Source organism: Carlito syrichta, unplaced genomic scaffold (assembly GCF_000164805.1).
Source record: "Carlito syrichta isolate Samal-C Ts95f unplaced genomic scaffold, Tarsius_syrichta-2.0.1 Scaffold92604, whole genome shotgun sequence".
In the NCBI taxonomy this organism is placed as follows: domain Eukaryota; kingdom Metazoa; phylum Chordata; class Mammalia; order Primates; family Tarsiidae; genus Carlito; species Carlito syrichta.
This window is the reverse complement of record NW_007036700.1, coordinates 378,169-391,071: the sequence shown is the minus strand read 5'-3', so window position 1 is coordinate 391,071 and position 12,903 is coordinate 378,169. Positions and strand designations below refer to the sequence as shown.

Here is a 12,903-nt window from a genome sequence, read left to right as displayed (position 1 = left end):
TCATCCTGGGAACCCCTGCACCCAAGGCCAAGTGAAAGGTTCCAGCAGACATGTGGGCCAGGAAGCCAACACCTGGTAGGTAGAGACGGGAAAGCCCCACCCTGGGGAGAGAAAGTCAGAGCCCTGAGGCAAAGGAGACCATGTATTCCAACATTCACAGTGGGTGCTGCAGGTGAGGTGGGAGGGAGGTGGGGGTCATCCCGGGAACCCCCACACACACAGTCACTGAGGAAAGCCCTGAGGCAAGGATGGGGGTTCCGGGGCCCACCCCTGGAGAGTCCTGTCACCAACATCTGCTGATTTTTGTTGGCATTTCTCTCTTTATCTTTTTTGTTATTTCGTTTTCCACTCTTTAAATAATTAATATAATTACTTTTAAATACAAAATACACAGTGTCCTTTCTCTTCCACTTGTTTGGGGCGATTGGGAGGTGTTTTAAATAAGGGTCTCAGCTCTCTAACAAATCACAGGCTCCAGGTAGGTGGGCCAAGAGCCCCAGAGGCCACCCCTTCCCTGGGGTGTCCCAGACCCACTTGACCCCTCCCCTGGTCTGCCCCTAACTGGGGGCTCTCAGCACCCTGGCCCAAGGCTCCCAAGATGGTGAGGAGCCCCTTGGGAGGCGGCACGGAGCTGACGCTGTGGGATCCCAGGTGGCCTGGTTCCGACGGACAGGATCAAGCAGAGAAGGTCCTAGCCCATGAAGCAGACGGGCCCCAGCAGCACCCCTCCCCGCCTCGGTGGGGACCCCAGGTCTGAGAAGGAGGCATCCAGCACTGGCAGCTGCTCCAGCACAGGTGTTCGCACTTCCAGCACTGTCCGGCCTTGCTGTGTCTTGAGGGGGAGACAAGGGAGAGGGAAGAATGAGTGTGGCAGAGGGAACCACCTCAGGCCCAAGCTCGTCTCTCCTCTGAGCACCTTGACCCCATCTGGGCGACTCAAGGTAAAGAGATTGGGGGTGTCTGTGTGTCCACCCACGGTTCATGAGTGTGTATGTATACCCCATGTGTCTCTGCTAGGCACCTATATGTCAAGGTGTATAGGAGCCTACATGGCTCACCCTATGTGACACAGATGAATCCTACCCTCACGGCTCACAAACTCTGGCTTCCATCCTTCCCACCCTCCTCATCTCTTTTGTGCTCTCTCGGGCACATCTGATACCATGAGGCTGGATTTCTCTCTGCTGACCCTGGGTGCCCTGTCCAAGGGGTCTTTCCACCTCCTTCCCCCAGCCTGAGTCTACAATCCGCTCTCCACCCAGCTCTCACCTGGCAGCCATCTCTGAATTCCTTAACATAGGGACTGGTCTCTGGGCTCAGCTCATCTTCATTGGCTCCCCGGAGTCTCAGGGGACCATCACGGGCTGCTCCAGAGCATGGGTAGGAGACATCCTGGTGGGCTGAGACGCTGAGCAACCGCAGGAAGGTGAGCTGCACCACACCCACCGGAGAGCCCTCTGAGTCCACATAAGAGAACTGGAGGGAGATGAGGGGTTAGTGTCAGGGAAAGATGGAGACAGGCCTGAGGAGCATCTAGAACCAGGGCAACTGGGCCAGGGTCATGAGCAGGGAATGGGTGGGAGGAAATGGCTGAGGGAGAAATGAGGGCTGAGTGGGAGCTTGGAGGTACACCAAAGGCAAATTTCTGTCGCAGATTGTCACGGGAAAGAGACACAGTGAGCATCAGAGGACTGGTGAGAAGGAAAGGAAGAAGGAGCCAAGAGTGGAGAAGGGTCAGCAGGCTCTGTGGGAGCAACAGCCGGAGGACTTGTCACAAAAACCCAGAAACCATTAGGCCCTGAGGGGGCAGCCATGGGGCAAGGGAGGGACAGCCAGGGACCAGTTCTCACCTGTGTGACATCATCCCTGGGCGTCACACAGGTTTCCGCTCCTGCCGTGAAGTTACAGAAAACCCGGAAGGCATCTCGAGCACAGCCCTGGTTGGGGTCAACCCAGTACTCTCCTGTTGGGAGGGAGCGGGAGGTCAGGGCCACCAGGTCTGGGCTTCAGCATGCTCTCTGCCTCTACATTCCCTCTTCCCTCCCACTGTTCCTCAGCCCTCTCCCTGATGTTCTGTCTCCCAGTCCTCCTCTTTCCCATCTAAGCCCCACAATTCACCTCACCCTACTGCATCCCACCCTCACCACCCTGCCCCAGCAGTAACCCCAGGTCCTCTGACAAGTATAAGCAGCCTCATATTACAGACAATATGTGCTAGCTGGTGTCTATAGATTCATCTGTGTAGATGTAAGTAGGGGAATACACATGTGTGTGTTTATCTGTTCCTGTAGACACTGAGTTGATAACAAGCTGGGACACATTGGCCCATATCAGTTGCTAAAATACTGGAATATTTCTGACCTGGTTGGCAAATAACTGCTGTTCCTAGTCCCTCAACCCTCACCCACCACCTGACACCTTCCCAAGAATCCCCCAACATCCATTCTGCTTGTTCAGTGCCCATGCTGTTGTTAAGATTTGTGTGTCCCCTGAGGCTGGTGCTGACCATCGGGCAACTCTGGGTGGCACAGCTTCAAGTCCTGGCAGGTGCGAGCAGGGCTGTCCTGGGTCCCTGTCGGCCGCCTCATCTGCTCAATCTCTTCCCGCAGGGAGTCAAGGGAGCCAAAGATCTCCTCTAGCCCCTTAGGACCACCCGGAGCCCCCCCAGTTGGCATGGCCTCGTCTTCCTGCATCAGGCGGCTTCCATCCACTGAGCGCCGAGTCTTCTTGGGCATCTGGATGGGCAGTGGCTGAATCACCTCGCCCGGGGGGCCCTAGGTGAGGGGGCAGATAAAGGGGGCAAGAGAAGAGGTGAGTATGAAGGTAAAGTGGAGAAACGCCAGAGCAGGGAAGGGTGGTCTGAGAAGCAAGGCCCGACTCCTAACTCACCGGATGCCCTGGAGGGCCCTGGATGCCTTTCTCACCCTTGGGTCCAGCTGGGCCCTGACAAAGGAGTCAAGAGGTCAAGCATGGGATCAAGGTCACAGAAGGGTCAAATCTGTCTCCTGGGTGGGAATGAAGGGCTCCCCCAGGGGGAGTCTGCCCTGGAGAGAGTGTCATATAAGCTAAGGGAGGAAAAGAACAGAGCTGACGGGGGTTACTCACTGTGGCTCCTTTGGCTCCTTTGGGGCCAGCAGGTCCCTGTGAAATGAGGAACAAAACAGAGGGGATCACTGCAGAGGAAGGACAGGGCTCAAAGGGATGGAGAGGCAAGAGTGACTCTAGGAGTGACAGGCATGAGGGAATATGGGGACATTCAGAGGCTCTGGAAGTATGAAGAGGAAATAGTCAGGGGGGATGAGGACAAATGGGGAAACTGAGGACTGTTTATTAGGCTTGTGTGTGCCATGGAAGTCACTGAGAAGTCGGGTGGGGAGCAGTGGGGTTTAGGGGATTTAGTGGAGAAACAGATGAGGTACTCACAGGGAGGCCAGGGGGTCCTCCAGGACCAATGGGGCCAGATGCTCCTGGGATACCCTAGGAAGGGTAGGTAGGGGTCTGGTTCAACTGGATCCTCCCTCCACCCCTCCTGGGCATGTTCCCTCACACCTGAGTCTCAAGCCCATCCCCCCCCACCCCCAGCATGAGTCCCCACCCTTGTCCCCCCAACACACACATGCCAGGACCAGACCCTGTACTCACTGTCTCTCCCTTCTGCCCAGAGGAGCCCTGAGGGCCAGGAAGTCCCCGATCTCCCTTTTCTCCCTGCTCCCCAGGGGGTCCGATCAGTCCAATGAGACCTGGGTGACCCTAGAGAAGGGAGCAGGTGGTCGGGGGGTGCAGAGGAGTCATATGGATGGAGGAGAAGGGCTAAGAGACACAGAGGGACACAGGTGTAGGGTCTGTGAGTGGCTCTCACTGAGCAAGGACCCTCCAAGGACTGGGTGCTAGAGGCCTGAAGCAGAGTGATGAGTACTCAGGGTCCCCACAGGTTTCAGGGTGTGAGGGTGAGGGGAGAGACATCTGGCTGTATGTCTCTCTGTCACTTACCTTCTCTCCCTTGGCTCCAGCATCACCCCGGAGGCCAGGAAGCCCTGGGGGTCCCTGTGGGGAGACAGGAAGTCACTCTCTCCAGAGAAAGGGGGGACCAAGTTCTCCCCCACCACCACCTGCTTCCTCCTGGGCTACAGTTCACTCACCAGGGTACCCACCCTGGCGCCCTTCTCAGCCCAATCCCAGTTACTCACCACAGGACCTGGAGGCCCAGCCTGGCCTGTGGCTCCGGGACGGCCTTGCTGACCCTGCAGATTCCAGGGGACCACAGGGATCAGGAGGCGCATCCCCACACCACACCCCTTCCATAGTCTTTTACCCATCCACCCTATGCCAGCCCTTCCCTGCATTAACTCACCACTGCACCTGGAAGCCCCCTCAGACCATCAGGGCCAGGTTTTCCCGCTGGGCCTGCAGGACCCACAGGGCCTGTCTTCCCTGGGGCACCCACAGCACCAGGATCTCCCTGAAACACACACAAAGAATGTGTCCTAAAGAGCAGAGGAGGGGATTCGGGCTGGGATCAGGAGGTCCGAGATAGAAGGGGTGAGGCAGGAAGAAGAAGTCAAGAATGTTCCGGCACGCAGGGCAGCCTCTCCCTCACCTTGGCTCCCTTCTCTCCTTGTCGCCCCTCTGGACCGGGTGTGCCAGCAGGACCCTGCAGATGAGGCAGGAAGGAAGAGAAGATGAAGTGGTGAGCAGCCAGGCTCAACTCTTCCCCACTTCCTGTCCTAGACACACACACACAAGCATGCACACTTGCACAAGCAGACAGACACCGATGGCTGATTCACAGACATTAAGGACAGGTCCAGCTGTACTAGCTGTTGAAATGCTGAGTAGTTCTGTACATTTGGTGAAGAGCCACTTGCCCACACCCCACCTAGTGTCCCACCTCCTTCCTCAGTAACTGAAAAGTTTACCCCTGTCCCTGCAGGGGCCCTCCAGAAAATCTGGCCAGCTGCCCCCTTCAATGTCCAGTCTGATTGGCCAGTAAACACCACCACCCTTGGCAAGAACATGCATACCAAAACCCAGGAACAAACATACCAAGGTGCACCGCACACTTATAAACCCACGTGCTCATGTCCACACATATCCCATCCAAGGACAACGCAGGCCCCAAGCATCTCCCTGCCTGGGCCACCTGCCATTGCTTTCCCCCATCCACACTGCCCAGAGACTGCCTCCCAAGGTCCCAGATGTCCACTTCACTTACCCGTTTTCCAAGTGGCCCAGGGGGTCCATTCTCCCCAGTAGGACCAGGGGATCCCTAGGGAGAGAGGAATTGGAGCAAGTGAGTGTTTAGTTTCCAGTCAAGGGACCCTCAAGAGTCCCAGAAGAAGAGTAAAAGATCTGAAGGCTTGGGCTTAGTGGGGGGGTAGGCTCCCTGGCCACTCACAGGCTGTCCTGGTTCACCATCTTCTCCACGGTCACCCTTAGCTCCATCCTGGCCCTGCAGGGATGAAGCAATGTCAGAGGTGAGCCCTTGACCTGGCTGGCATCACCCCTAAAACTGCCTGCCTGCCCTCCATACCTCAGCTTCCCAACACCCAAGCCCATCAGCCACAGAAGCCCGCCCTAAAAGCCCCACCCTCTTTGCCCCTTCCCCTCCCTGGGTAAGACTCACCCGAGGGCCACCTTCTCCAGGGGGGCCAGGGTCACCAGGAAAACCGACAGGACCCTAATCCAGAGAAAGAACAAGGGTCAAGATCATAGCTCCCAAGCTCACTCCATGGGCACATGCCACCCTCTACCTCACTAGACAGTGCCCACTGGCATCTCCCTAGGAAGAGGGTCTCCTGTGCCCCTTTCCCCACCTCATGCACTGCATGCCCTCTGATTCTTTAGGGCATTACTACAGGCATCTCTCGTTTTCTCTTTGGATCCTAGAGCCCATGTATCTCCCCAGGAGACCCCACTCCCAGAGCCTCCCTCCCAGGCATTCTCCCACTCTAGGACTCCCCACACTCCAAGATCCTCCCTCACACACACCATATTCCCCGGTCGCTCATTCACAGGGCCCTCCTCTCAGCATCCCCCAAACTCACAGGGTTCCCTTTGGGGCCGTCGTCACCCGTGGGGCCTTTAGGCCCTGGTGGTCCCGCCTCTCCCGACTGCCCAGCCTCTCCTTTCTCCCCACGCTCCCCACGTGGACCCTGCAGAGCAAGTGGGGAGTACAGGTGGTCCCAATGGGGTCTTGGAGATTAGAAGTGCAGCTTCTGCTTCCAAGATAACTTCAGCCTCCCTCCACTGCCTTCAGTGACAGTGGGACACACACAGAAGGTCAAGCCTATGGAGGGAGTTGCCTGGGCCCTCTCACCCCTTCAAGGAAAGGGTGGAAGGGCTCACACAGACCCAGGGATCAGGCCTTGAAAAGGGTGACTGGAGCAGAGACTCCTGGCTGCAGAAGAGTTCCAGCTCAAAGAGGTCATGGGAAAAGTGGCGGTGGGGTGGAAGAGGGTAAACGGGGCCTCTGGCTGTCACTCACCTTGACACCTGGCTCGCCCTGGACCCCTGGAGATCCTGACTCTCCTGGCTCCCCCTGCAAAGAGATTGGGATCGAAAACTTGCCCACACCCCACGTAGTGTCCCACCGCCTTCCCTAGTAACTGAAAGGTTAACCCCTGTCCCTGCAGGGGCCCTCCAGAAAATCTGGAGAAAGCCTCTTTCCCAAAAGAATATCCTGATATTCCCCACGTCTCATTCTCCTTTGTCTCCCCAAACTCAAACTGGCAGAAATCCAAACCTCATCCCCTACCCCCAAGACAATTTCATTCGCCGACCTCCCATACCTTCTCTCCAGGGGGACCCACGTTCCCATACCTTCTCTCCAGGGGGACCCAGGTTCCCAACACCTCCTGGTGGACCTTGTGGGCCCTGGAAAAGGAACAGAAATAGGGTCACTGCTTAGGGAGAAGGTGCCATTCCGAGAGCAGAAGCCCAGATGATTATCCCAAGGTGACAGCAGTGAGATAGTGTTTCCAGGGGCCAGGGCTTCTCTTGGCACCTGAGATGGGACTAGAGTTTACAGTGTGGGGAATGGAAGGCAGAGGACTAGACACATTGATCGAAAGGGACAGGGGCTGAGAAGACTCACATCAGCACCATTGGGTCCAGCTGGGCCTCGAGGTCCTGGGGGGCCAGGTGGTCCCTGTGGGGAAACAGATATGCCAGAGATGGGGAAGGGAAGTGAGAGAAAGAGTACAACGGGTGGACATGAGTGGTGAAAGAAGGAGGAAGAGAAACCAGGCCAGGGAATCAGCTGTGGGGTGTGAGGTGGGGGTTGGCTGGACAGGGGGTGACTAGAACCAGGGCTGGGTCATACTCACCATAGGACCCACATCTCCTGTTTCTCCCTTCTCCCCAGAGGGGCCTGGCAAGCCCTGTGCAGGTACACAAAGCACAGACCCGGGTGACCAACCCACCAAACATAGCCCAAGGCAGGCAAGCCCCCACAGTGCCCTCCCCTCAGATCCCACATCCCTCCCAGTCTTCTGACCCACTCCCCAGTCCTCAGGCTGCTGGCAGGGGGCAAATAGCAGCCCCTTCCTGACCCCACCGCTTAGCTCCTGTCCCCACCCCTCAACTCGCCTGTAGGCCAATGGGTCCTGGGGGCCCATTGAATCCTCTTGTTCCTTCATCGCCTTTGGCTCCAAAGTGTCCCTGGGGTCCCCGAGCTCCGGGCTCTCCATCTGCTCCCTGGATGGGTGGAGGCAGGGGCAAGGACACAGAAATGTATCATGGGCCAGGTGTTCTCTATCCACAAAGCCCACACAGAACTAGGCATCAGGCCCAGAGCCCCCCTCCCACCCCCAGCCCCAAGGACAGAGGGAAACTGAGGGCAGACTAGAGGCTGCTGGGGCCTAAGAGGGGATGGAGGGATCACTCACCGCTGTTCCAGGCTGCCCCACGGGACCGATGGGTCCAGGGGGTCCAGGAGGACCCTGGGGAAAGAGAAGAGTCAGAGACACCAAGATGGGGAGAGAGACCAGGTGGGCATGAGGTTAAAGGTTGGGAGGTCAGAAGTCAAGGTCATGAACACTTACATGTTCGCCTTTGTTCCCTTTGGTGCCCTTCTGTCCAGGGTCTCCCACCTCACCCTGAGAGGAGAAGGTGGGTGAGATTTTAGAGGAAAGAGATAGGTAGAGAGGAGAGGATGATACAGTAGCGGTCAGGGTCATGCCCAGATCAGCCAACTCATCTGGAGAGAAGATTGGTCAGGGTCTGTGGGGTCCCTCACCTTGTCTCCATCCTCTCCAGCCACGCCTGGGGGTCCAGCAGGGCCAGGAAGCCCTACAGGACCCTGTACCCCATCACGGCCAGTTGGACCAATAGGGCCCTTCTCGCCCTGTGGGATGGAAGAAGAAGTCATGTCCTGGAGGTAACCTCACCCCCAAACACCCTCACAGGAAGCCCTTCAGAGCTTATCACCCCTCAGCCCCAGGACCCCTCCCCAGGGCCTCCCACACTCACCGGTACACCTTTCTCTCCTGCAGCTCCAGGGGGACCCTGTGGGCCCGGGCGTCCTGGAGGGCCAATGGGTCCCCCCGATCCTGCTCCACCTCGCTCCCCTGGGGAGCCCTGAGAGAAGAGATGAGTCAGACCCCAGGAAGGGGACCCCAGCCCACCCATACCAGAGGACCTCTGACCATGATTCCCAGGAGAAGAGCTCCAAATCAGATCATCCTGGCTGACCCTAGACCCCTCTGCCCAGTCCCCAGCCTCTGCCTAGATCCAGATGACAGTCCCACCCTTCCTCACCCACCGCCTTTCCAGTCCCTTCTACTGCCCCCCAGGGCTCCCAGACTCACTGCAGGGCCAGGAGGGCCAGCTGGACCTTCATTCCCCTTCAAACCGGATCCACCCTATGAACCAGAGATTTGGGGAAAGTGGGCTTTCACAGGAATAGCAAGGATGAGGCTTGGGGAGGGGAGACAGGCTCAGAGAGATGGGAGTAGGGAGTGACATGGAGGAGGGTCAGAGAAGGTCAAGGAGTGGGTCAGGGAGGAGGTCAGGATGCTTTGTGACTTGTTACAGGCAGGGTTTTGGAAGACACTCACAGCAGTGCCTGGGAGGCCTCTCTCTCCTGGAAAGCCCCTAAGACCAGCAGGGCCATCCTTCCCTGGGGCCCCAGGGGGACCAGGGTCACCCTAAAAGGAAAGAAGTGATGAGCTACAGCCATGCTCCCAAATTAAACAGAAAGATCTCTGTCCCCCTCGACTCCCCAATTTCAGCACCCAACTCCAGGTTCCCCAAGTTCCCTTCTGCCCAGCCCTTCACTGACCTTTGTTCCTTCTTTTCCAGCTGTCCCGGGCAGTCCTTGCTCTCCAGGGGGCCCTGGGGGGCCTGGATGACCTCTCTCCCCCATGGGGCCAGTTTCTCCTGCTGCTCCCTAGAAAAAGACAGAGTCCCCACTCTCAGACCCTTCCTCCCACTGTCTGCCAAAAGAGCCCATCCTATCCACCCTAAAACACCCCTCTAGAACCCCTTTATCCCTACCCAAATCTCCTTGAGAATTCATGGGGGTGCTTCTGAGTCAACATTGGGTTTTCTCTTCCCCACTGTGGAGTAACTGCACCACCTTATGTCCCTGTTGGGGAACTGTCTCTTCTCAAAGGAGAAGACTGAAGCTCAGGACCCCGGCCCCAAATTCAGCCCCCACGACTGACCCCACCCAAGGGTCCCCCTCAGGCAAACCAGGGGCAGGGGTGCATGACTGAGAGAAGAGGGGCAGGTGGATGAACTCCAGGCTCTGGGGTCCATTCTCTTCTGGGGACTGACATACCTGAGGTCCCACCACTCCTGGAGGGCCAGGGGGGCCAGTCTTCCCTTGGAAACCCTGAGAGAGGAAGAGCGGAGAACACAGTGAGCAGGCATGGCCACTGTGGAGCAGATGCCAAGGCTCCCAGAGGAAGTGCCATGGCCCATGAAGCCCCGGGTGGTGGGTCTCAGCAGCACCAGGGCAGGCTCCACTCTGCCAGAAGAAAGTCCCTGTGGGCCTTCTAGACAGCTCTGGGGTTTGAGGGTCCTGGGGGCCACTTGAGAATAGATGGCCAGGGGCATCACTTACCACTTCTCCTCTCTGGCCCGGGTGTCCCGGCAGCCCGTCCTTCCCAGGGGGGCCCTAGAAGGAGTTCAGGTATCAAGTGAACTCTAGGCTGGAAAGCGGGGTAGGAAAGAAGAACTCAGAGAACCAAGGTGGGTCAGAGCTCTGGGCCAACTTACCGGGGGTCCTTTGGGGCCGGGAAATCCGTTGGGACCCTGAGGTCCAGGAAGCCCCTAGGGACAGAGGTGGGTTGAGTCAGGAGAGTGGTGCAGGGGTATAGAAACACAGCTTCCTCTCTGAGGTGAGGAGGGGGCTGGCTCCACCCAGGTTCCCTGGGGAGCACTGGGGAGGGAACCCTCAAGCCACACTCACCCTCTCTCCTGGGGGCCCATGGGGGCCATCACCACCTGACGTTCCCTGTGGGGAGAAATGGAGTCAGACAGTGGGAGGAGCTACTTTCCAGCTATCCTCAAGGTCAGAGGCATTGAGGGAGAGCTGGAGCTCCATGGGCAGGGGGCAGATGGAGCCCTGCAGAGACCACTAACCTTAGCTCCAGACTTCCCAGTGGCGCCTCTGGGTCCCCGCTGACCCCGTGGACCCTAGAGAGAGGGAAGAGTTGTCAGAAAAACTCAAATGCATCCCTCTGGATCTTGAGCCACCTGTTTCTCTCTCTCTGCACTCACCGTGGGGCCTCTTTCTCCCCGAGGCCCTGACTTCCCCGACAGGCCCTAGTGGGAATGAAGTAGAAAGAACATCACATCACCCAGGGCATGACTCCCCACTGAGCCCCTCCAGCCCATCCCTTCAGCCCTTCCCCTGCCCCAGCTTACCCGGGCTCCCTTCTCTCCGCTGGCTCCAGGGAAGCCAGGAAATCCCAGGGACCCCTGGTGAGGATGAAAAAGCAGGAAAATTGAGAAGTCATGAAAGGAGAGGGCTCAGGAAGGGCCAAAGGGTGACAGGAGAGGCCATGGAGGCAGCGGTGTGAGAGACTTGGGCTTCTCCAGTAACTAGGTGGCCTTGGACAAACCCCTGGTGCTCTGTGGGCCTGTTTTCTCATCTGTAGAATGGGGGTCAACTAAATTCTCTCTTGGGTCCTCCAGTGCTCTGGAATCAGGGGTCAGGGAAGGGAAAAGGAGAAAGGGTACAAACGGGCATCACATTACCTTGGGACCCTGGCGTCCAGGATAACCAGGAAGACCAGGAACACCCAGCTTGCCCTGTGGAGGGACAGGGAGCAATTAAGAGTGACAGAAGCCACAGATCCCTGGAGAACACAACCCTCAAAGACAAGGGCCAACCCCCACCCACAAGCCTCAGCCCCTGGCCCCACATCTCCTGCCCCACAGATGCCTGGTTTCTCAGTCTCTCCTTCCTGAGAGTGGATTTTTCCCAACTCAAATGCTAGGACCTGTGTCTGCAACTACGTCAAGTCCTTCAGGGTCACTGTGACCTAGCTCCTGTCCACCTCCCAACCTCCACTCCATTCTCCCCAGCATCCACTGTGCTCCACCAAAGCTGGTCCCCACAGGCCTCCCGCCCTTTGGCCAAGTAGCACTGCCCTGACTCCACATGTGACCCTTCCTGATGATCTAAGGCTCATCCTGCCCAAGCAGCTGCAGAGCATGTTTGGGAGCAGGGATTCTGTAGCCAATCTGCCTGGGCTCAAGCCCTGGTTCTACCTTTCCCTGGCCGGGTGATTAACAAGCACCTTAACTGGGCCAGTGCTCAGAGATTGTCAACTTTGGAGATGGCAGCTGTCACTTGCTGTTAGACTCTCCCTTCTCAGAACTCCTGCCCTGAGTCTAGACACATGTTCCCTCAGTCTCAGTTACTTCCTATGCCTCATCTCCACCAAACTTTTCATGATAGGAACGTTTCCCCTGCCCCAACCCATCAGCAGCCAGGAGGTGCCGTATACAGAGAGGAGCACAATTAGTGCACAGCCATCTTCAACTGACTCACCAACTTTAACTGTGGACACTCCCCATGCCCACCCTGACCCCAGTGCTCACATCCCCAGGGGGACCCAGGTACAGATCCCTCATCCCATCACCTTCTCGCCCACGAGCCCTGTGGGCCCAGGGTCTCCAGTGGGCCCAGTGCGTCCCTTCGGCCCCTCGGGACCATCCTCTCCCCTGGAACCAGGGACTCCAACCTCACCCTGAGAGAGAAGGTAGGAGAAGTGAGTGTTGGATACTGCGGGGTGAGTGGGGGGCATGGCCTGGGCCCCAGAGAAGAAGTGGGAACCAGTGAATGCAGGTGGGGCTGGCAGGATCCCAGAAGCTGTTGCAGGACAGGGAGCCCACAGGGACAGGGAGGGTGTCGTGATGGAGGGCCAGCATGATGCAGACCATGGAGTTATCCTGCCAGGATCAAGCTCCCAAGGGAGCACAACACTGGAGTTGGGAAGTCCAGGGTCTCAGGAGAATAGACTGGTGATAGAGAGCTCCAAAGTGGAGGATTATTAGGACACAGAGTTGGGGGCCAGTGTGGGGTCTCTACTCACCCTGTCACCTTTCACGCCTATGTCACCTTTGAACCCAGGAAAGCCATCCTCGCCCTGAGAAAGATGGAGGTGAGAGGACACCAAAGATGATGGAGGGTTGGGGGTTCAAATGGAGAACATGGGTAGAAGGGTGGGCTCGTGAGTTGGAGGGGAGCAGGGGGCAGGCTGGAGGGAAGGCGCTGAGGAGCGGAGATGGTGGGAAGGTCATGAGGGTGGGATTGAGGTGCTGGGAAGCTGGGGACACAATGCTCACCTTTTCACCCTTATGGCCCTTCAGACCCCGAATTCCATCTACACCCTAGAACAGAGGTAGAGTGATCAAGGGATGCAGGTGGGTCGAAAGGACCAAGCTCCT

The 12,903-nt window shown here is 57.6% G+C and overlaps 1 protein-coding gene across 3 annotated transcripts in view; it reads right to left on the bottom strand.

Moving 5' to 3' along the window:
• Positions 1 to 337: 337 nt before the first annotated feature.
• The window catches only part of COL11A2 (collagen type XI alpha 2 chain), a 28,864-nt gene continuing 16,298 nt past the window's right edge, over positions 338 to 12,903 (bottom strand). For all 3 annotated transcript variants that reach the window (XM_008060310.2, XM_021713421.1, XM_021713425.1), the window contains 39 exons: positions 12,802 to 12,846; positions 12,549 to 12,602; positions 12,096 to 12,203; positions 11,206 to 11,259; positions 10,873 to 10,926; positions 10,726 to 10,770; positions 10,588 to 10,641; positions 10,415 to 10,459; positions 10,222 to 10,275; positions 10,067 to 10,120; positions 9,782 to 9,835; positions 9,281 to 9,388; positions 9,057 to 9,146; positions 8,808 to 8,861; positions 8,470 to 8,577; positions 8,237 to 8,344; positions 8,043 to 8,096; positions 7,887 to 7,940; positions 7,588 to 7,695; positions 7,326 to 7,379; positions 7,094 to 7,147; positions 6,820 to 6,873; positions 6,485 to 6,538; positions 6,045 to 6,152; positions 5,624 to 5,677; positions 5,396 to 5,449; positions 5,213 to 5,266; positions 4,598 to 4,651; positions 4,352 to 4,459; positions 4,188 to 4,241; positions 3,991 to 4,044; positions 3,643 to 3,750; positions 3,424 to 3,477; positions 3,106 to 3,141; positions 2,890 to 2,943; positions 2,507 to 2,774; positions 1,851 to 1,963; positions 1,270 to 1,476; positions 338 to 832 (listed from right to left, as the gene is read on the bottom strand). In XM_008060310.2, the coding sequence (XP_008058501.1) occupies positions 692 to 832; positions 1,270 to 1,476; positions 1,851 to 1,963; positions 2,507 to 2,774; positions 2,890 to 2,943; positions 3,106 to 3,141; positions 3,424 to 3,477; positions 3,643 to 3,750; positions 3,991 to 4,044; positions 4,188 to 4,241; positions 4,352 to 4,459; positions 4,598 to 4,651; positions 5,213 to 5,266; positions 5,396 to 5,449; positions 5,624 to 5,677; positions 6,045 to 6,152; positions 6,485 to 6,538; positions 6,820 to 6,873; positions 7,094 to 7,147; positions 7,326 to 7,379; positions 7,588 to 7,695; positions 7,887 to 7,940; positions 8,043 to 8,096; positions 8,237 to 8,344; positions 8,470 to 8,577; positions 8,808 to 8,861; positions 9,057 to 9,146; positions 9,281 to 9,388; positions 9,782 to 9,835; positions 10,067 to 10,120; positions 10,222 to 10,275; positions 10,415 to 10,459; positions 10,588 to 10,641; positions 10,726 to 10,770; positions 10,873 to 10,926; positions 11,206 to 11,259; positions 12,096 to 12,203; positions 12,549 to 12,602; positions 12,802 to 12,846 (3,042 nt within the window). In that variant the 3' untranslated portion in view covers positions 338 to 691. The remainder of the gene's footprint in view (positions 833 to 1,269; positions 1,477 to 1,850; positions 1,964 to 2,506; positions 2,775 to 2,889; positions 2,944 to 3,105; positions 3,142 to 3,423; positions 3,478 to 3,642; positions 3,751 to 3,990; positions 4,045 to 4,187; positions 4,242 to 4,351; positions 4,460 to 4,597; positions 4,652 to 5,212; positions 5,267 to 5,395; positions 5,450 to 5,623; positions 5,678 to 6,044; positions 6,153 to 6,484; positions 6,539 to 6,819; positions 6,874 to 7,093; positions 7,148 to 7,325; positions 7,380 to 7,587; positions 7,696 to 7,886; positions 7,941 to 8,042; positions 8,097 to 8,236; positions 8,345 to 8,469; positions 8,578 to 8,807; positions 8,862 to 9,056; positions 9,147 to 9,280; positions 9,389 to 9,781; positions 9,836 to 10,066; positions 10,121 to 10,221; positions 10,276 to 10,414; positions 10,460 to 10,587; positions 10,642 to 10,725; positions 10,771 to 10,872; positions 10,927 to 11,205; positions 11,260 to 12,095; positions 12,204 to 12,548; positions 12,603 to 12,801; positions 12,847 to 12,903) is intronic.